The sequence below is a fragment of the Hyalella azteca genome, unplaced genomic scaffold, assembly GCF_000764305.2.
Source record: "Hyalella azteca isolate HAZT.00-mixed unplaced genomic scaffold, Hazt_2.0.2 contig16582, whole genome shotgun sequence".
Taxonomy (NCBI): Eukaryota; Metazoa; Arthropoda; class Malacostraca; order Amphipoda; family Hyalellidae; genus Hyalella; species Hyalella azteca.
This window is the reverse complement of record NW_025946398.1, coordinates 38317-61638: the sequence shown is the minus strand read 5'-3', so window position 1 is coordinate 61638 and position 23322 is coordinate 38317. Positions and strand designations below refer to the sequence as shown.

The 23322-nt window shown below is 41.5% G+C and overlaps 1 protein-coding gene across 1 annotated transcript in view; it reads right to left on the bottom strand.

The window, feature by feature from the left end:
- Positions 1–757: 757 nt before the first annotated feature.
- Positions 758–23322, bottom strand: part of LOC125179318 — a 29383-nt gene continuing 6818 nt past the window's right edge. The window contains exons 2-7 of the mRNA XM_047884947.1: positions 18989–19058; positions 17660–17783; positions 16835–16995; positions 16075–16286; positions 12858–13014; positions 758–5029 (exon numbers count right to left, since the gene is read on the bottom strand). Coding sequence (XP_047740903.1) covers positions 4959–5029; positions 12858–13014; positions 16075–16286; positions 16835–16995; positions 17660–17783; positions 18989–19058 — 795 coding nt within the window. The 3' untranslated portion in view covers positions 758–4958. The remainder of the gene's footprint in view (positions 5030–12857; positions 13015–16074; positions 16287–16834; positions 16996–17659; positions 17784–18988; positions 19059–23322) is intronic.

The following is a 23322-nucleotide window of genomic DNA, read 5'->3' as shown; positions in this document are numbered from 1 at the left end:
GCCGTTTGCTTAATATAATAGCTTTATTTGTTTGGTAAACTGACAACAATCGTACGTGTGGAACCCGTTACAAAGCAATGTTGAAGTAACATAACCTGCCTGGAATAAATATTTATACCCAACGGAAGACTGGAGCGGCATTTTTTTCATCCATTTACTCCGTATTTTCGCCGGAGAAGCGACCGCACTTCCAACTTTAATTTTGTAATGAAGTTTCTGTCTGCAAAATCCTTAACCCAGCAATACTCTCATCACTGATCAGTAGTACTGTGCATCAGCCTGATTCTGGAAGCTCAACCCTCAGCGAAAAATCAAAAGAAATCCATCATTTAGGAAGGCCATGCAATCGACCAAATGCCTCGCATTTGAGAATATAACTTTGACCTATTTAAAATATATGAAAAAAACAACGCAGTTATGAATAGAATAACTCACACGAAACGTCCGAATATACAAAGGCTATCTCTAAAACTCTTAAATCATTCAAGGTTTTCGAAACTTCGAAACTCAAACTTCAGTGAAGCAGACAGCCTGGCATCAACTTCAGTGAAGCAGACAGCCTGGCATCAACTTCAGTGAAGCAGACAGTCTGGCATCAACTTCGGTGAAACAGACAGCCAGCAGCAAATTCAGTGAAGCCGACAGTCTGGCATCAACTTCAGTGAAGCAGACAGCCTGGCATCAACTTCAGAGTGAAGCAAACAGCCTGGCATCAACTTCCCTGAAGCAGACAGCCTGGCATCAACTTCAGTCAACTTCAGTGAAGCAGACAGCCTGGCATCAACTTCAGTGAAGCAGATAGCCTGGCATCAACTTCAGTGAAGCAGACAGACAGGCATCAACTTCCCTGAAGCCAATAGATCGGCATCAAATTCAAACAAAAGAAATCTTAGAAGAACATCAATTCCCTTTGAATAATGAATGCAATTATTTCTTATTCACGTTGTGCCATAATGAGCACACATGTACGCCGACTTGATATGAAGTGGGTTTGATATGAAGCGTACACGACCTTACCGTCTAGAAGGAACCAACAGCTGTGACTGACGACACGACTGAGTCACAATCGAAAGCGGGATAGTGGCTCCGTGTTGGCAACACGACCGAATCACTCACGAGCGGAGATTAACAAGTAACTTCGTGTTGGCAACACGTTTGAGTCGCTCTAAAGCATACATGGAATAGAGAATATGTGTTGGCAATAAAAATATCTAATTTGATTCTTCATCCGCCCCATGAAGTTCCCTCGGACAAGCGTCCCTCAAGACACCCTCACTAACGAGCTGTCATGTCACCATCTGCACGCAGCCTTCCCGGCGCCACACAATATCTGGCGCGACAGCAATTGTTCCTTCATTTTGCATCCATTATCGTGAAAAAATGCATGACATTGTACAACTTCAATTGTTTGAAGCTCTTTTAATATGCTCTAAAAACTTCAGAATATCCTGAAGTGGTGCTATCACTAATCCTTTGATCTAAAGGAAATTATAACCTGACACATTGGAATCCCGATATACAAATTATAAGATCGGAAAAATGCGTTACGCTGTACGATCGCGGTTCGTTTTTCGACCTCATGCAGGCACTGCAATCAAATTGCATGCGACCGGCATGCGGATTTTCTTCTTGACCAAGTAGTTCAGCCGAAATACAAGTTTTCCTTGTGATAGGAAAATGGATTAAACTACTCAAAATAGAATAATTATTTTCACCATATTCCAGGTACAATATATACGTATAACGGTATAAGAGGTGACATTAAGGAGGCCTGAGTTCTTGCACGAACAAATTTTGTAAGGAGAAGTTACACTGCATGCACTATCTTCCATTATCAGCTGAGCCGAGAAAATTGAACACCTTCCTTCAATCTCATTAATATGTGCTCAAAACTTCCACCTTCTGTCTTGTTTAAATAAGAAAAAGGGATAGTTAAAGTTAAGGACAGAACGATTGAAGATAAGATAGGGTAACGCTTTGGTAAGACACAATATACACAAGTTCATAAGTGAGCAGAGTGAAGCAAATACACAGATTACAGCCTAAATAATTCCTTGTAAAACTTTGCTGTATTGAGCTCTCCTTCCGCTATAACCAATCCCCCGCGGCGTGTGCTGTATGAACATTGAGAAGAACTAGGAAATGTTCAATGTTGTACGAACATGGAACTGTTTCCCATAAGTGACTGATGGACCAAGGAACTGACTCCTGAGAGTGGCTGAGTTGTCAAGAAACTGACTCATAAGAGTGACTGAGGGACCAAGGAACTGACTCACGAGAGTGGCTGAGTGGCCAAGAAACTGACTCATAAGAGTGACTGATGGACCAAGGAATTGACTCCTGAGAGTGGCTGAGTGGCCAAGAAACTGACTCATAAGAGTGGCTGAGTGGTCAAGAAACTGACTCATAAGAGTGGCTGAGTGGTCAAGAAACTGACTCATAAGAGTGGCTGAGGGACCAAGGAACTGACTCACTAGAATGGCTGAGTGGTCAAGGATGAGAGTGGCTGCGAGGATGAGAGTGGCTTCTAGGTCATGAGAGTGGCTGCGGGACCAAGGAGAGTGGCTGAGTGGTCAAGAAACTGACTAACGAGAGTGGCTGAGTGGCCAAGGAACTGACTAACGAGAGTGGCTGGGTGGCCAAGGAGCTGACTCATAAGAGTGGCTGAGTGACCATGGAACTCGCGCGGAGGGCGACTCTGGAAGACTAAACTTCTTGTGTTAAGCGTTAACCTCCGACGTCGAGGCTTAAAATATTTAATTTTAGCACATATATTACACAGGAGGACACTTGGCATTTTAACTAATAATATTGTCATCTTTATTATGCTAAGGAACATGAAACTAACTGAACATAAGGGCTTGATCGCGTCAAGTCGCGACTCTGTGGCAGCGTGTTTTCCGAACAATGACTGGCGCAACAAGCAAAACTAACTTGGTTTTTCTTCGTGCTGAACGTGGCAAGTAAAAACTACGAGACTCAGCAAAACTTGCGATACGTTGGCATTTTCCTTGGGCTAGAACTATTTCTATGGAGACCCATTCTGTGTGCTAAAATATGTGCAATGTGCATGACCCGGGAGCTGAGAAGCGCTGTTATATACTGTACACAAAATGGGGGTGGCCGACACTCCTACTTAAGCTTAGGATAAGAGGTGGGCATCTGTGATGCCACCTCAACAAATGCAGTGGGTCACAGCAATCATTTTTATATCCACCATCAACAAGTGGGTTAATTAATCCCAGGACTCATTCATACTCATAAATGCAAGACTATGTGCAGAGCACATTCATGTCGTCAAAATTTGTCTTCTTCCTTTAGATGAAGAACCAGTCTATCTAATTTGAATCAGTTAGGCAACTCGTGCCGTAAATGCAATCTTATTCAAAGTTGTATTTTATTTGCATAATTTTCCATTGCCTTGAAATGTTAATGCACGTATTAATGGATTAAACGTTGTACACGTTAACATAATTTTCTAGAAATAGAAAAACAGGAACTGCTTCTCTGGGATTTCGCAACTGAAAACACTAAAGAAGCGACATTGGTCACAAAACTAGAAATTACATTGTACCTACTGGTCTGGCGTTTGCATTGTGTATTGTATAATGTTCATATGGCCGTCATCTTCACACAAGACCGTAAATGCTACATCATACATGGAATGACGTCATGATTTATCAACGTACAGTTGCCCGAGCTTTCTTTATACAACTGATGAATCAATAGTCGGACACTCGCAACAAGTTACGATGCCGTGACAAGTCCTACAGTCAAGAACAATTTGGTCTTGAGCTATACTGACGGATCAGGGACGAAGACTCATAAACTTGGGCCTGGGAAAAATGTAAGAATTTTAGGAGTACTAGCACATGATTTGATGTCAGACTTAATACTTTATTAACTGTTTTAATTGAGTTATTGGGCAAAAACGATACATTGGAAATAGGTTACAATTGCAATAGGTAAAGTTTGGAATATTACGATTTGATTAGGTAAAGTTTGAAATGTGTTACAATAGATATAGGCTAAGATTTATTATTGTCAATTGGTTTTGGGTGCACACACATGTACATGTATGGGGCAGGTATGTACATTGGCTTTACAGCACAGGGATTAAAATAGTACATGGAAGCGCTAGGAAATACACCACCACCCCACAACCTCAGAAGTAATTAGGACGACGTAAAGTTGCCATACAATCTCTCTTCAGGCCCTACATTACCGCTGTTACTCAACCCGTCAAACGATTACCGTATCGAATGACGACCGACATATTGCATCAAGCTCAACGTCGTAGGTATTCAGGAGTAAAGACACCCACGATGGTCGTAGATTTGAAAATCATACATTTTGGGACACATCCTGATAAATCCTGATTAATGGGGCACATCCTGATAAAATTCATCGACGACGACATTTAAACTTGTAGAGCTTCTGTACTCTACTATGGTAATTATTTGTCAATAGAGTCGCTGAATGACTTTGCACGAACTCAGCCTCTGATCAACAAAACAACACATGTTGACCGTACAAAGTCAGTGCTGTAACCATCTGTCCCGGCTGTTGTAAGTATAAACTCACCTCAGCTATGCACTGACAATTGTTTTGATGTTTCACAGCTGGTCTCCTGTACAACTGCACATTTCCAGCTCCCTTATACACAAACTAATATCGTCCAAAGCTACTAAACACAGCTGCTCTGGCTGCATTCTCAGACAGAGTTACCGAGCAGAGAGATTCTATGTGTTCTGTGTCGTTAGAACTTCAGCAGAGCAGACAGCTATGCAGGTGAAGAGTAGCAGAGCAGAGTGCTCAGAGCGTGAGTATCAGAGCAGAGTGTTCAGAGCGTGAGTAGCAGAGCAGAGTGTTCAGAGCGTGAGTATCAGAGCAGAGTGTTCAGAGAGTGAGTAGCAGAGCAGAGTGTTCCGCGCGTGAATAGGACCAGAGCAGAGTGTTCAGAGCGTAAGCAGTAGCAGAGCAGCAGCGCAGGAGCAGGTGGTAAGCAGACTGCTCTGAGCCTCACAACCTGCAGTAAAGAACAACTTTGTGTTAGGAGAACATCATTGACAGCAACGTCACTGACGACGTCATTAACGTAAACGCCATTAACGTAAACGTCATTGACGTAAACGTCATTAACGTAAACGCCATTAACGTAAACGTCATTGACGTAAACGTCAATAACGTAAACGCCATTAACGTAAACGCCATTAACGTAAACGCAAGTAACGTAAACGTCATTAACGTGAACGCCATTAACGTAAACGCTCTTAACGTAAACCTCATTAGCGTAAACGCCATTAACGTAAACGCCATTGACGTAAACGCCCTTAACGTAAACGCTATTAACGTAAACGCCCTTAACGTAAATACCATTAACGTAAACGCCATTAACGTAAACGTCATTAACGTAAACGCCATTAACGTAAACGCCATTGACGTAAACGCAAGTAACGTAAACGTCATTAACGTGAACGCCATCAACGTAAACGACATTAACGTAAACGCCCTTAACGAAAACGCCATTAACGTAAACGCCATTAACGTAAACGCAAGTAACGTAAACGNTTGCCCTCACCCTACACTTGCCCTCACCCTACACTTGCCCTCATCCTACACTTGCCCTCACCCTACACTTGCCCTCACCCTACACTTGCCCTCACCCTACACTTGCCCTCACCCTACACTTGCCTTCACCCTACACTTGCCCTCACCCTACACCTGTCTCTTATACACATTTTCTAATAATTTCACGTTTTCTTTCATTTTTTTCGAAAAATTCACACGAACAAAAATGTCTTAGAATTCTGTTTTACATATGTGTACCAAGTTTTAGAGTGATCCGTCCGTGAATAGCCGAGATAAATTTTACCCCAGACGCTCCCCTTAAACTATAAGATAAAATTATAATAGACAAGTCAAATAAAATTGGACTAAAAAGTTAAGATTTAATGAAACAAGGTAATAACACTAAATAGTACTCGATATTATAAACACATGAAAGATTTTCAGAATATAGGAACATCGAGACGCCTTTTAAAATATCTTTGTACAGTATTTCAAGCTTATGGCTTCGACTACACAACCACATTTTCTAAATTTAATTTAGTATTCTTATCGTTTCACACGATTAACTGAATTTAGCTGGAATAATCGGATATAATTAGAGTGCTTGATATATATTAATTAAAAAGCAGTCGACTTGACGCAGTCACCGAGAATGCCTCGTTAAAGCCCTCACACGTTCGCCGAGGGAATGAGGGGAGTTCAGTATAATTAAGCATGTATTATTAAGTGGATAATCTTGATATAATCAACGAAATTATAATTATGCGTGTTACAATATGAGCATAATAATTTCTGAATCATAATAAGATTAATTAGGGCTTCCATCTATACGGAAAATTATGTTTGCATGAAGAAATATATTATGCTGGAGCGCATGAGAGCGTCACTCGTGAGGTGCATATGAGGCAGCGCGGGGGAAGAGATGGACAATTAAGAAAATTACTCATCGTCGTCATCCAAAATTCATGCGGCGGCAGTAAGTACCCGTTTGGTGAGTAACAAAAAATTCTTATTTATCATCAAAATAGCTATATTAGTTTAGCCAAATTAAACTCAAGCACAATACACGCTCACTTTGATAAATTAATTGTACAGAACGAATTTATGTCGTCGAATGAAGCGAATCGTTAGCACTTGTTCATAAGCCGCGAGCTCTGCCACTTCAGAAGCGCTTTATTGAAATGTTTTTCGTGAGGGGCCGGCGGAAAGTTTGTCGCTGTCATCAAACTAAGATTTTTTAACATCGGCGACATCTTTTTGCCATACGCACCCCGGGACCAGCATGCCTGGCTCTCTTGCTTGCCGCTTATTTAATGGACCAGTTGTTGCAAGTGTCAGATTTGATGAAGCAGTTCTTGCAACTGCCATTAGGGAGCTGAACTATCAGTTAGACATCAGCAATAAGCGTCAACTATCAATTAGACATCAGCAATAAGCGTCAACTATCAGCTAGACATCAGCAATAGGCGTCAACTATCAGCTAGACATCAGCAATAGGCGTCAACTATCAGCTAGACATCAGCAATAAGCATCAACTATCAGCTAGACATCAGCAATAAGCGTCAACTATCAGCTAGACATCAGCAATAAGCGTCAACTATCAGTTAGGCAACGGCAATAAGCGTCAACTATCAGGCAGACATCAGCAATAAGCGTCAACTATCAGTTAGACATCAGCAATAAGCGTCAACTATCAGTTAGGCAACGGCAATAACTGTGAATTATCATTTAGACATCAGCAATACCAGACAACTATCACTTAAACAGCAGCCATAACAATCAACAATTATATAGTTAACTACAGTTATTGCCCTCAGCAATAACCCTCAACTATTAGTATTGTAATTTGAAATGATGTGACGAGTATGAAAGATATCAAACAAGTGAGTTACGAGAATACTGGTCTTATCAATGCGCCCAATTTTGACGAGGCCCGTCATAATGATTTTCTGTAATGAAGAAATTCGCCGTTGTAAGCTAGCTCCGAGCCATGCTTATCGCAAGAACAATAAACGCTCAAATGCTGATGACAGCCTCGCAGACATCGGAGCTTGCGATCCTTTGTATGTTTTGAGGTGCGCTGGCGACATATAGGAAGCCCAAAGCCCCATCAATTGTGGAATACTAATAAGAATGTGAAGTATGAGATATCAGGCCTCTTCCAGTACGTCTCAGATCGCAGGGCAAACAGCAATATCTGTGAGTATCGGCCTCCAGCTGCCGGTCTGTGTTTGCGTCCAACCTTTGCTGGGGATCTTTTGTAAAAAATGTTCGCCTGTCGTCCTATCATGTGACGCTGGCAGTCCAGTCTGCTGTGACAGCAATAATTTCCTGTCAGCCTAATGAACAGAACATCTGTGAGGACAATATTGTAGCTTGTCTCATAGCATCTCCCTTTGGACCAAATGCATGTCAGTTTTGTTTCGTTTGAGACTTCTTACTAGAAGCGGTGCACTCAAGACACTGCGATAGGAGTCATACGTGCACTGGTTCGTCACGGATTCGACTTTCTAAGTGAATTTCTACGTGACTTTGACAGCTCGCTATATTGTTGAAGGCTGAACTTTCGGGAAGGCTGAACATTTTTTTGAAGGCTGTTGTTGAAGGCTGAACAAATTTTTTCTGGATGACAAGATACACGTGGCGGGTGAAATTGACTGCGGAATTCCATTCGTTGCCAAACAACGAGGAACTCGATTGATTAAATTTCTTTTATGTAGACATAAGCCTAACGTCAATTAAAAAAAGCATCATCCTTAAAGTATTTTAAATCTAATTATGAACACAAATTTTATTCACGCAGCCTTGAGTGTGCATCAGTTGAAGATCTTACCACAAGAAAAATGATATATGGTTGCAATACCAATTATTATACGAGTCTAATTTTTAGCGATATTTCTCATGAGGGCGGAACAAAATGTGCAAGTTTGGGCGATGCTGCACCACCTCATACGCAGGGCAGAAGCGGAGCTGATGCGCATTCCTTGCGCTATTAATACGCGCACTGAATGGTGCGCAGCCAGTAAAACGCTTCAGGAATTCACAAAAAATCCCGAGGATAAAAGAAAGGATTTACGCTTGCATTAATTAAGGAGCGTTTGAGGGCGATGGCGCTGTGGATGCTCGGCGACGGACTTAATATTAGTGAAGCTGGGCAGAAAAATGCCAGTTTTGTCCCGCCAACCTGGGCGTAATTAACTGAACCCTCACCCTACACTTGCCCTCACCCTACACTTGCCCTCACCCAACACTTGCCCTCACCCTACACTTGCCCTCACCCTACACTTGCNCATCTAGATGTGTATAAGAGACAGACATAGTCACTTATTATAAATCTCCTGGCGTCGAATCTCCTGTCACAGAAGCCCGCCACTATGCGGCTGTCTTTTGGCATCGGCCACAATGGATCCAACACTGCTACTGTAATTTTCATTTACATTTTCATTTAGCTATTGACAGCTGAATTTTCATTTACATTTTATCGACGCGCCAAACTGTTGCAGCCTCTCGTACAAGCGTGGGTGATGAGTAGCAGTAAACCAGGTTATATTCACTTCTTCCACTCGGTAACCGCTTTAGAAATTGGCAGTTTCATTGAAGCACCATTATTCCATCCACTGTTAACATTTGAAAAATATGAACTAAATATTAGCTTTTCACGTGTAGCTATCCATATCATTATTATCGTGGAAAGTAGCGTGCAAAGGTCCGTTTCCGTGGGTGGGGTTGAGTGAACCCTCTAACTCCCCTCTGGGAATTAGACATACCACTGATAATGGCTCCTCTCAGCCCTCATCGCCAGACAATTAGACATGCCGCTGATAATGGCTCCTCGCAACCCTCATTGCCAGACAATCAACGCCTCTTCTTTGAAGCCAAATTAGTAGAATTCTTTTTCGCTCGCTCCCTTCCACCAGCTCTCTCTTTGTCTTCTTTGTCTTCTTGGCTCGTTCAAGAACCACGAGTTTTGCACAAAAGAAACAACATTTATTTTCTTGAGTTCTGTTTCAATTCACACACTTCTTGCTCAATTGCTTCAGATATTTCCATCAGTTCTTAGAGCGCTGTTTCCATTCTCACGCTTATCGCTTAGTTCTTTTCATCATTTTGTGATCAGTTCATTATCAAGAATTTGAAAGCAATAATGCAGATAAATTTATAATATCTTCATCGAGAACGTTTCGGAGATCACTAATTAAAAAATTTTAGTCAATCGAAAAATCTTCTAATGATATAAGTCTTAGCTCCTTATTAAGCATTCAAACTTTCGAATCATTATTGTTCGTTAGATGTCAATGCTCGTGAACTAAATATCGATGGTTGCACGTTAACAGTGATCCCTCTCCCAAGCTTAGCATGAGAGATCTTTTATAATTAATATGGACCTTAAATTAACTCGGTGATGCTCCAATGTCGTCTACTTCGTTGCAAGGACCACAAATATCGAAGCTGGCTGAGCGCGTGCACGAATTTTGTTTATTTTATCGCGTCGTGTAAGACTTTGCATGCATCACACGAGACGGCATGTCTGTCTCATTGCACGTCAACAGCGCTGCTCAGCAAGACGTAACACATGCACGTGACGTAGGCGTTATAAATATCATCAGGCATATTAGAACGAGATGCCTGAGCCGTTGTTACGAGCTGTTATTGGACATTTCCGATGGCCAGAGCGGGCGCTTTAATCTTAATAAATGTCTTGATTAGAAATCAACCTGTCACGGGCATCGAAACCTGCGTTAATATAACGACTAATTTGATGCAAGGGAAGGTCAAATAATAATTTTTATTTTACTTGTCGAACATTTTGGGCCTCAGATGTGGCGTGATTGCCTGTTAGCCACAATATTGGCTTTAATTTAGAACTCAACCTGACACAAACGGAGCTAAGAGCATCGCGTGTTGAAGTCTACGGCAATGAGTACCAGGATTTAACTTACTTTCGTGGCAACACTGGAAGAGAAAAAGGCATTGGAAATGTTATACACATTATCAAATAAAATTAAGTTATATGTTAAATTAATATGTTAGATGTTAGTTATATGTTAAATTAAATTAATTGATTAAGTTATATATTGATTTTGAAATTTTCAGCAAAGTTCGACCATCGCAACGCTACAAAATTGCGACCACCACTTCACACAACTCAGGGTTATCGAATTATTAACTTCCTCTTCGCGTTTTAAACTAAAGCTTCTGATGGCCGATGTTGAGCCCAAGTTGCCGCTGTAAGAACCAACAATCAGAACTTGTGAGTAATTGCGTCCAAGTTGAACGTAAATGTGGGCAACTCGAAAACATTAATTTGTTGCCGTCATCGGAGGGGCGGCCAAAGCTTCCTCATCTTCCGCTCCATCAGATCTTTTACTTCGATCTCCTGCCCCCTCCCCACCCCTGAGCACCGCTTCAGGGCCCGGGACCTGCTGTGGGCCCGGGACGTATTGTGGGCCTAGTTCTTGATATGGGCCGTGTACGTCTTATAGGCCTATAGTTCTTGTTGTCAAAAATAAAGGCCTTGTGGTAAAAACAAGGCTTTTAATTCTGACTGCAAGATAATCATATTGTGCGACCCTGTGTGTTGGTCAATACAAACGTATCGAGAGTTTCACTCAACGGGCTGTAAAACTCGCTGAATGTTTTGCTCTCAAAAAACATCGTTAAAATGAGCACGTTCCTCTCAATATATACATGGCTTCAATATTCCGCGAGCGATAATTTCGAAAAGTTCTTCGCTAATGTTAATCTACATCGCAAGTCACCAAATCGGTCGCATTGACTTCTTGTGATGTTAGGGCCTTAGCGAGATTTTGGGGCCAAAGCTCACAGAACTTATAGAACAAATCAATAATTTCTTGTTCACACCACAAGATGTCGGGAAGTTCGTAATTCTATCAACGGGTTGATGGTAAAACAAGAATAGTGTACCTCCACATCTTCATTTTTCGATGAGGTTAGCAGGATGTTCATTCGGAGACTCATCGTTGAAGAAAATTTAAGGGAGAGTATGGAGGTGCCAATGTGTTGATGATCAAAAAAATTTAACGCTAAACCTCATCTCTTCAATCACTTCTATTTCAACATTGCTCTGAATGAAGGTAATTCCCATACATTACAAGCTTCTCTGCTTCGTTTCTTCATTTGAGACCAAATGATCCTTAAAGCTTTGTCCCAATTGATAACACGTAAACTTGCTAGCTTATTTTCTGAATAATGTTATAGATTATTACATTGAATTATTTCCCTTTTATAGTTATTTTGTAAGTCACTCACAATTTTTTATTATTTCACAACAGTTTTATGACTCATTTATATTGCACTTATTCCATTATATTACGATCTTAACTACTATTAATTGACGATAAATCTTGTTGCTAGGTTTTAGGATACAAATTTCATTGGCAACAGTTGATGCATTTGCTATAAATAAAGAATTAAATATTCAGCATAAATTCATATCAAAACAAGTTTTAACTTTTACTTTCATCATCTTACATTAAAATCAACAATGTAGGACACATTTTTCGCGTAATTCTGTGTTTCAGTGGTTATTAATTATAATAACCTTCAGGAATGAATCAAGAAACTAGGGTGGCTCGCATACAAAATATTAACGACACGGACTCAAATTGTCACCGAACCAGTCCGACTGAGGCCTCCAAAGACATGCACTGCGGTGTGTGTATGTCTAAAGACATTCACGCGACTACATTGTGTTACAACCGGCTAGTTATGACTGTACAAGTGGCCGCAAACATCTACAAACAATGTGTCAAAGACCAAGGATCGTTCGGTCCGCGTAAGATGCGATTATTTGAAGGTTATAAAATATCATTCGTTATTTGAGAAAGGCTTACCACTAAAATTATTCATCAAGCCCTACATCACCTAGTCTGCTCATTAAGGGCCCATCGTCCAGTCTGCCCAGTCTCGTTCGGCACTATGATATCTCGTATCATCATAATACGTCTCGTTTCTTATCTCACCGTCTCGTGTCGTTCCATAGTATCAGGGAAATAATTTTCAAATTAGTCCAGGTTATTTGCTTAATCTTATTTAGTGGTTTAGAAAAATAAGTAAATAAACAATAAAACTGAACCAGAAAGAATATTATTTAATTAACTCATTTCAAAATAAGAAAAATTTACTGACAACACATTTATCCATAAAAATACAAATATGCCACCTAGGAAAGTCGAAAAAAAATAAATATGCAAAATCGATGATCTTGTTATTTCGTCTCATACCTAGAAAAAAAATAACTCGTAAATCAAGTGAGCGCTTCTAACCTGACGAGAACCAGCCAAAGACGGCGGGCTTGGGCTTGTGGGCGTCGTGGAGCGTGAGACGCGCCTCCCTCAGGAAGACGTCCTCGAGGACAGCCCGGCACGTCAGCCTCAGCGCCCCGCGTTGGAACATAGACTCGCTCAGGTACAGTCGCACGTCCTGGAGTACGGGGCGTAGCAGGTTACTTGTAAGGATACATTCATCTTGTTTTATGGATACATTCATTGTTAACGGTATACATCCATGTTGCGTTGAGCCATTTTTTTCGAAAGAATATTGTAAAAAAAAGCTGAATTAAAGCTGGTGAGCTTGATTGCGAACTCAGCTATGGTGAAAAAAACAAATCGTCGAAGAAAGAACTACAAAATAATAAATTAAATTTTATTACATGTTGGAACAGTGAAATAAATTCTAGCTTCTTTCCATCACCTCCCGAATGATGAAAATGTAATTTCTACAACCTCAAAAAGATTTATTAAAACAGTTGTATCAGATAAAGTCAAATGCAAGGACTCAAATCAACTTATTTCCACCAACAACTTAAGGTTCCAGCGATCTTCTTGTTTCCCATCAGAACTTTCCCTTCGCATAGGTTGCTGTTTCACCTAACGCTTCAACATACATCCCATTGACTTAGCAATTTTCCGTCATTATTTCCCTGTGATCCCCACACAGAATTTCCTGTCATGCCCGCCGTTATGCGCATCAGTTGCGCCCAAGAGTCTTGCACTGCAGGAGCCGGCAAGTACGCGCGGCGTCGTTGGCGCAGTGATCGTCGTATCGACTATAGCCCGTCTTCGCTCACGCCAGTCACTCTTATTAAAAAAGTTTCCGAAGCTCATATTGACAACTGGGAAACACAGCAAAGTTATGGCCAATGGGACACACACTTTAAGTTCTTATGTGTGAGAGTCCGACACATTCTGCTCTTGCTTGCTACGAAACGGTAATTACAATTAAGGCCAACGTTATTCTGGACGTTTTTCTTCCAGATGAATCTTGAAGTATTTACATGGTGATTGCAAGTAACTGGGCCGTGATTTTGCTTGGTATTTCTCGTTCGTGACTGATTTGGAAGCGTGATAAGACTATGATTCAATTGTGAAATTACTTTATGTAATTTTTATTTAAATCGAATTCATTTGGATACTATACCATAGACTTTCACAACTGCTAAAAACAAATAAGGTAGAAGCTATGATTATTGAGTATGAGTATATGCGATCAACGACTCATTTTTTTATTCTAAATGGTGATGTTGATTCAAGGAAACCGGCGAGGATTTTGCATGCATTTTGCATGCCAAGATCAAGTGCTATAGTGGCGATGTCGTACATACGTCAGAAATGCAATTGTCATGATTGAACGCTACTAGCAAACTGCTGATAAAAAAATTCGGTTTTTGGTGAACTTCGATTGCCAAGCAAGTGCGGCGCAAGAACAAAAAAAATTGTAGCATTATTGCCCAAAACAATGCCCAAGGTTTCAATATGCGTTCATATTTTAATCTTTTATCTATAGAATCTTTCACCTTGACCAAGAATAACAATCAGGCCTGGCCTGGTGGTGTCAGACAAGTGTTTATCTTAAGTCCGCTGGAATAATTTTTTTCATTCTCTCTTCTGTACATAAAAATTGTTCAAGTTTTCATATCTTCAAGTTCAAGTATGCATCAGTGAATTTCAAATTTTTTTTTACAGAAAATCGAAATTAAAATAACTGGATAATATGCATTCACTTTAGGGAGAGTGCATGATTTCTTCGCTGTTAGTAAGAACTCTCTGGTGAACTAATAAAAACGCAAATATGAATAATGAATAATTGATCAGAAAATACTGAACGCAAATTTAAAGTTATCGTGAAGCTCACAAATTAACTTTTACCAAACTTTTACGGGCAATTCATGTACAAAAACTGTATACTCTCAGTAATTTGTCGAGTAAATGTATTTTTACTGTTGAGTTCTACTATTTTAACCATTAGCATTGTATCTAGAAAAACTGTATCATTATCATCTAATGTGTTAGCGTTTTTGTTCACACATGTTCTTCTCAAGTCGATAAGCTTGTGAATGTGAAGCCGTTGCTTGCGAGGCTGAACTAAGTATCTCGTAAACGTCAAAGGTCCATGCGGTTCACTTCCCTCGGCAGCTCTCAGAATTCCTTGTCGACAATTTGTCACGAATTTCCTCACTGGGGAAGCCAGGGAAATTGGCGCTGCGCTGTAATTCTTACTTTATTCCTGCGCGCTGAGAGAAATACAGCGCTGCGTGGCGAGCGCCGCCGCGGCCATTCATTTCGAGGTTGGCGTGAAAATTTCGACGCCATGTTTTGGTACGACAACATGATTTGCAACACAACTTGGAATGCGGGCGAGAAAAGCTTAACTAGTGAAATAATTGTAAAAAATCCAACAACGTAAAAACAAGCGTTCGTCGTGTTTTTACGAAGTTTTCACATCTCTGCGGACAAGAGGTGTAAAAGAAGTTAACTGCTTAAAGTTCGGAGTATTGAAATTGGAGCAGTGCGTTTCGGGTTCAAAGTCACAGCAAGCTGTGCGAATTCTGCGATGTCCTGTCACTGATGTCATCATCTCTGTCACTGAGGTGCTGTAGCTTGTTTCATTGCAAGGAATTCTTAAATGGTTCATTCCAATGTATATTCATTCGCATTCGTAAATTTGGTCCTTCTATTCGATGCAAATTTTTTTATTTATTAGAACTTTACTATTGAGAAAGCAATAACTAAACCGGAAGTGAAAAAGTGTACACTATTGGGATTTCTATATTAAATAATCAAATTTGTTACAGATTTAATAAAATACATATTTTTCCGATGGTTTGCGACACACTATGCACTCATTCTCATCAAGTTCTATGAGATGACTGAAGTCAGCTGTAGGTTAAAAGAGATTACCAGCGTATTTGATAACCTTTACTTCATTTAATTTAGGAATAATTTGTCACCTATTAGGATTTTATTTTATTACTAGCTCATGCGTGTCTACGTCTGACAATAATATCCACAGAGCCCAACTGATTACAGTGATTTAGGAGTCACAAAAATTGGAAATGCGAGATGGAGGTTAGAATCTCGGAATTAGTTGTGGAATTTCTGTTCGAAATTGGCATGGTGGCAGGATTTTTAAGAATTGTTGATAGACCTATATTGCCTATTCGAAGTTGATACCTTTATATTGTTATTATATAAGATCACTTACTGATCTAATCTCAGGCCTGTGCATGTGTTTGTACGTCTGGACGACAGGTGCCGGCACGCGGTGAGACGCTGCCGACTGTCCGTTGATGAGCCAGCTCAGTGTTGCGGGTGGCTCAGTGAGGGCTATACTGCAACTCAAGCCCAGAATGTGGCCTACTGCCACCTCTTCGTTGTCCCGAACACCAACAACCACAGGACCCCATGATGGAACCTCTGTCACCGGACAAAACGTCCCAGTTGTCCATTAATTTTACTCATATCTGTGTTTACAGGCATTACTGAAGCAACTAATTACACAAGCTTGACGATCAACATACTCACCAGCTGTTCTTATTTTCTAGTTTTGGATCGAAACAATTGAATTCTCATTTGTTTAGTAAATGCAATTAATTTGTTATTTTTAGGAGTTTAAACGCTTTGTCTCGCATCGAGCTCTACCTCGTGCACGTGCTGCTCTCCTGCCATGCACAGGAAAAGCCATAACCTACAATTGAGAAGTTGTCATACACTGGGTATTGCTGAACTTTAGCGGTAATACCATGCAATATTTGCATTTTATATCAGACTTGAGGATTTTTCAAATGATTAATTAACATGAAGAAAACATTTTCTTATTCGAAAGAATGTAAATTCCGTTGCCCCAAAAGTTTTAGCTGAAAATTCATCAACCTCCTCAACACATTAGGTGTGTCGAATACAATCAAATGTTTGTTTGAACGGTAGTGAAAAATCGAAACATGTTGGCCTGCATGCTGCCTCACCTACGACCGTCATGTTGGCCTGCATGCTGTTAGTGTGGTAGAGTAGCAGATTGGTAGAGCGGCAGGTACTCACGTCGACGGCGATGCCCGGGAAGCTGTAGCGCTTGGTGGGCTGCGCTCGGCTGGGCAGGAGCTCGTAGAACTGCTCGTGGCCGCGGTACCTTAGAGGGGCGAGTGTTAGCCGAGCGATCCTGGGGCAGCCTATACCATTCACTATCCAACCGCACCATCACTACTTGGTAGTGTTAAATGAGGGTGCACGTGTGCAAAGGGTACGGCCTGCACACTGAGCCATGTATAAAATGTACAACCTGCACACTGAGCCATGTATAAAATGTACTGCCTCAACGAAATGTGCGGTTTGTAACTGTGTCGTCCTCTGTGTTTACAGCGCTCCGCACAAGCTGTACAGTGTACACATTCTGCACTCTATACATACTACTCATACAGGTGCATTTTACAGCTTAGATACTCTGAAAATATTCATTGTATGAAACATTAATTAATGTGCTTCAGGATAGATCATACAAACACCGGCATACCGCCTCTTCTGCATGAACGCACATGCCACACACCTACCATTTGATGGAGTAGAGCCACACACCAACCATTTGATGGAGTAGAGCCACACACACCAACCATTTGATGGAGTAGAGCCACACACACCAACCATTTGATGGAGTAGAGCCACACACACCAACCATTTGATGGAGTAGAGCCACACACACCAACCATTTGATGGAGTAGAGCCACACACACCAACCATTTGATGGAGTAGAGCCACACACACCAACCATTTGATGGAGCAGAGCCGCACACACCAACCATTTGATGGAGTAGAGTGGGTCAGGACGTGTACGGCTGAGCTCGTATGCGCACGAGAGTCGCACGTCACTGCCGGCCGTCACGACACGGGGCACCTCCACGGCTGTCACCCGCAGACCCAAGCCTGGGGGAGCGGGGATATGCTTCTGGGGTTTGTTCTGTACGCAATCCTCAATTAAAGCTAACCCCCCTACGCCCTACCTAATTAAATTAATCCTGCTCCTCAATTAAGCTAAATTCACTTCATTTCAAATAGAAATAATTGTAATATGATAAAGGTTGAAGAGAATGGAGTACCCTAACTAGACGCTTTGTTGAAATTTAAATTTTTATCGCCTCTTTGCCGAATATTCCCGAATGGATAAAAATCATTCATTATCTACCGTATTCTCTGCTCGTGCTAAGCTCGTGGGCACTTATAACTTATGAATTTTTAAACGCAGTAAAGATTTACTTTAGGTCTTCATGTTCGAAAGTATTACAGCATTTTATGTTATACATTTTGCTACAAGATTGGAGCGAGGAAATTCTAGTCATGGAGTCGACAACAACGAGTGAAGTTCGTAAGAAGCTTGGCCCACAGCTGTCACAAGCGGCCTATGTCGGCAACACCTGCCGCTCAATTTTCTGCAAATGAAAGACACTTTTACAAAATGAACCAAGTTTTGTCGTCGCCTTTCATACTTTTCCATGATGAAAAAAACCTTCGGGAAATTGTTAGTGGGTGAACTGCGGCTAAGTTCGGTAGTTGGGCGACCTGGAACGTCACACTGCAGACGTAGTTGTTCTGTACCTGCGGCTGTTGTTCTGTACCTGTAGCTGTTATTCTGCAACTGTAGATGTTGTTCTGCACCTGAAGCTGTTGTTCTGTACCTGTAGCTGTTATTCTGCAACTGTAGCTGTTGTTCTGCACCTGCAGCTGTTGTTCTGTACCTGTAGCTGTTATTCTGCAACTGTAGCTGTTGTTCTGCACCTGAAGCTGTTGTTCTGTACCTGTAGCTGTTATTCTGCAACTGTAGATTTTATTCAGCACCTGAAGCTGTTGTTCTGCAACTGCGGCCATTTCACTGACCCAGCGGCGGTTGTTTAACACTGGAACCTGCTGTTCTTAAACTGCAACGGTTGTCCTACACCTGCAGCGGCTGAATTTTACCAGTGGCTGTTGCCCCACTCATGCTTGTTTACCATAAACATTAAACAACACCGCAGTGCATATGGGACTGTGTTGTCACTTATGCACTGCGGTGCATAAGTGACAGCTTAGCAGTTTCCCACACAGCAGTTTCCCTTTCCAAAGCTTTTTTCCACAAAGCAGTTTCCCGTTCTCACCGCAGTGCAGCAGTGCAGCAAGAGTGGACAGCAGCAGTAGTGTGCAGCGCCCCACACGTGGTGCCGACATCTGTGGACAAGGCAACCTGTGATAAATTATGAAACTCTTCCGGCACGCTGGCACGACGTGGCATCGTGAACTGGGAGAACCGGCCTGTATCATGGATACCCGACACTACTTATGTGGTGCCGAGGCCTGCACTGCGTGGGCACCTAAACGCTGTATTCAGAGACTTGCAAAGCATTACGTTATCCTATGTGTTTATCCTGCAAAGCTTGGTGTTGTCCTATATCTTGCACTGCCTTGTGCTGACATGTTGACAGCACTTCTATATTTTGTCACATGATCCTCACAAATTTGAGCAGTAACTGTCGTGATCAGTTTGCTTAATTCTTTACAGCGACCCGCGGTTCTTTGCTTTCTCCTGTGTCCTTTACTGCACTATAACTTTACCACTGCCACTGTACCTTTAATTATTGTAATTCTTGCCTGCAGTACATTGTTGTCCCGATTACAAACGATCATTTGTTTGCAATCGAATGTCACGATTGCAAACGATCGTCCTGTGAGTCACAGGAACAGAATCGTTTAACTTAGTCTTCGAGCGAGAACCTGTAATGTACGACGACCTTTGTCGATAAATACGTCGTTAATGACATTTAGAAGCGATCAACTTTCTAAGCCCGAGCTACATTTAGTGTTGTTTAAAGATGAGATTAGTTTTTTGTTTGTATTGTCGGTTCGAGATGAAATTGTCGGTTTGACGCACATGTCGACAACCATATCACGTGAATGCAATTTTAGCCCATAGTCACATTAAGAAAACAAACTGCAACAAATGTCGTGTCAAAAAGAAGTAACTGCGATGTCATTGCCGTAAATTGAGGGGTGAAACTTCGAGTTTTTAACTGAAAATAAAATTTTTATGAAAGCCTCAAATTTAGTTTTAGGGCGATTATTTAGTAGCGAGAAATTCAATTTTTTGGGTGAGAACTTTTCATTTGTGGCGAATTCTCTTAGTTTGTGTAGGGGTGGTGGATAATAATTTGTGGATAAACCTCAAAATTTGTGGCCATGGCTGGAAGTTTGTGGCGTTAGGTCGCAAATGCGTGCTTGAGACGCAGGTTAGTGGACGTTTCAGTGTTTCCTATGAACATGAATCCAGCAGCGGCTCTCACTGTGACTGCGGTAGAGGCTTTAAAAACTGCCTTAAGGCCTTCCTTTTACGGCTGATTTGCCAGTAAACGCCACTCACGGCACTCAGATAACAGAGGAAGATTTTAGCGCAAAATATAAGACTGGATAACACGGATGCATGCCTTATGGATGATAACAATGGATAACACGGATGCATGCCTCATAGATGATAACAATGGATAACACGGATGCATGCCTCATGGATGATAACAATTGATAATTCTGTATGCATGTCACTTAGATGATACTTATGGCGAATATTCGTTTTTGATAAAAATGTCAATATCACTGTGCGTTCAATGTAGTTTAGTCAGTTCAATTCAATTGATACATGATGCTTCCAAGAAAAACAAGAGTAGATAACAATGGGCCTTTTTGGTATCACTGAATGCTTTTTTATGAGTTATAGCAATAGGTGAACCACCCGAACCATAAGTGACACAAGCGGAATTTTTCTAGAGCGGAACCCAGCGCAATTACTACTTCAGTCCCACACCATCAGCACCTACCAGCACGCCATAACACCAGGACGCAACAACACCATAACCATTACCATGCCACAACACCACCATCACAAGAACACCACCCTCACCATAATACCACCACCACCACCATAACACCACCACCATAACACCACCACCATAACACCACCACCAACACCATAACACCACCACCACCATAACACCACCACCACCATAACACCACCATCAGTATGCCACAACACCATCACCACCACAGCTTAGACCTATAAGGCCCCCAAACGTTCATTGGTCGCGCCTAGCCAAGTTTGGGTCTCGCTTAGGCCGCTTTTGTAGCAAATTCCTGCGTGGCCCCTCGACGTTATTCTGCGTGGCCTATTGGCGCTATTTTCCGCTGCAGCGGCCTCGTCACCTCAGCGCCTCAGCTCGCTAAATAACCCAACCAAATCCCCTCACTTTCTTGCCCTCAAACTAATACAGTGTGGGAGCTATGGGGAGTTGGTCGAGAGGGAGCGTGGGAGTTATGGGGAGTTGGTAGAGAGGGAGCGTGGGAGTTATGGGGAGTTGGTCGAGAGGGAGCGTGGGAGTTATGGGGAGTTGGTCGAGAGGGAGCGTGGGAGTTATGGGGAGTTGGTAGAGAGGGAGCGTGGGAGTTGTGGGGAGTTGGTAGAGAGGGAGTTAAATGTGAAATAGATTGATTCAAGTTCATGGCTTAACTAAGCCTATGCATGTTTTTTTTTCCAAGAAATCACAGATAGGAAGAAATCATTAAGTTTTCCGAAATGAACAATGAGTTCTTTGAATGAATTGCGAAAAAATTTTGAGCTGTTGGCCTTTCTCAAAGAGAATGATAGACACGCGTCTGGGCCTCTGTAAAACGATCTATTAGAAGGAAAATTTTAATAAAGTAATGCAGCATTATAACGACATGTATACATCATAAATGTGAAATAGATTGATTCAAGTTCATGGCTGCACTCATTGATATAATTATTATTAGAAAGAAACGATTATTTGACCAGAGCAGAATTATTATGTGACGAGCAACAATTACTAGAACACAAAAGTTAGCTACCCAGAATACAAGAAGGAATGGGAATTTTTACAAAGATTTTTTTAAATGTTGAGCGAAGTTATGTGGGGTTGTTGAATACAGCTATTTGAAGTATTTCTACGGAGCCGTGAGATGCCTTCGACCAAAATTCTGGAGATAATTTTACACGTATTCTTATGTGTGCTGGCAAATACTCGAGCAAGATTTTAAGATTAAAATGAAGTGATGTCTGTGATGTTGCGGGTAGGAGCTACGGTCTGTGATAACTTCAAAATTACAATCCTTCATAAAGTAATAGTGAGGGTGAGGGTGGGAGAGAATGAGGGAAGAATGAGGGAAGAATGAGGGAGGGGAGGGTGAAGTGAGAGGGAATTGCAGTGGTGAGGCGGCAATGAATGTCTCCCGTGAGGCGGCAGATACGATGAGTTCAGCCTCGGTGGAGGAGGCGAGAACTACCCGTGATGGGGGAAGGGAGGAGAAGGAGGAGAGAACCAGCCATGAAATGGGGGTGAGGAGGAGGAGGAGGAAGAAGAAAAAAGCGATGCAGGGAGGTGAGGAGAAGGAAAAAGATACGGAGAGAGTAAGGCGGAGGGAACAGGGGTTAGGGGAGTGATGTAGAGGGCGATGTTGTTAAGAAGATGCAGGAGGCAAGGAATAAGATCATCACCCAAATCATATTGCTCACCTATCGATGAGTAACAAGTACATGGATGTTCTAGCGCCTTAACTTTCAGAGGAAATCTTGACCCCGACATTGGAACTGCTACAGGAATAGGTCCTTGAATGTCGTCACTTGTGAAATACAGTAGTTCTTAAAAGGAACTGCTTGGAATTGTTCTGTTCTTAGACCACGTGACCAGAGCTGTTGAGGCTAGAATTTTACGCGGAATAGTCCATGAATCGAGTGAAGGAAAAGTGCGTAGGGATATATGAATTCAGATTAAAGAGGGCATGAATGCTTCGCCGCCACATGAGAACCTGCTAGTGAGCTGTGTCGACCATACCACACGAGGCACATAACATCTGACTGACTGTAAGACTTAGTCATTGATTGAATCTTGCAATGACATTTATTTATTTTACGATTCAAGCGATTTGATTATTACAGTTATGACAGTTTATTGATTGTAGCAGATAATTCTCAAATATTTTTTCTCTGTCAAGCAAAAATCTGTTACTTGCATAGATTACCATTATGAGTATTTCACATGATATAGCAAAATCTTTGTTAGTGATTTTCACGGTGATGGTTTCGTTAAGACCGGTGCAATTTCGAGTTATGCAATGAGGGCTTTTCAGAGAAATTTTAATTTGCATATTACATGTTACTTAGAAACTCAAGCTGAACGCCACCATAAAATTTAATTGAAATAAGTAGCACATTTGAGAACGTCCTGCCTTGTAGCCCACAACATTTTCTACCTTAACCCTACGGAGTGCTTCAACCCTCCTACCCTAACACAAGTTTTTAACACTTCTGTATCTCAGTACTTCACACTCAGCACTTTGACAATTCAGCACTGTTGAACTGCATTCCCAGTCGTCAACCATAACACCTTGCAACTTCGCTCAGTCCAGATCGTACGAAATATTCCATTTCACA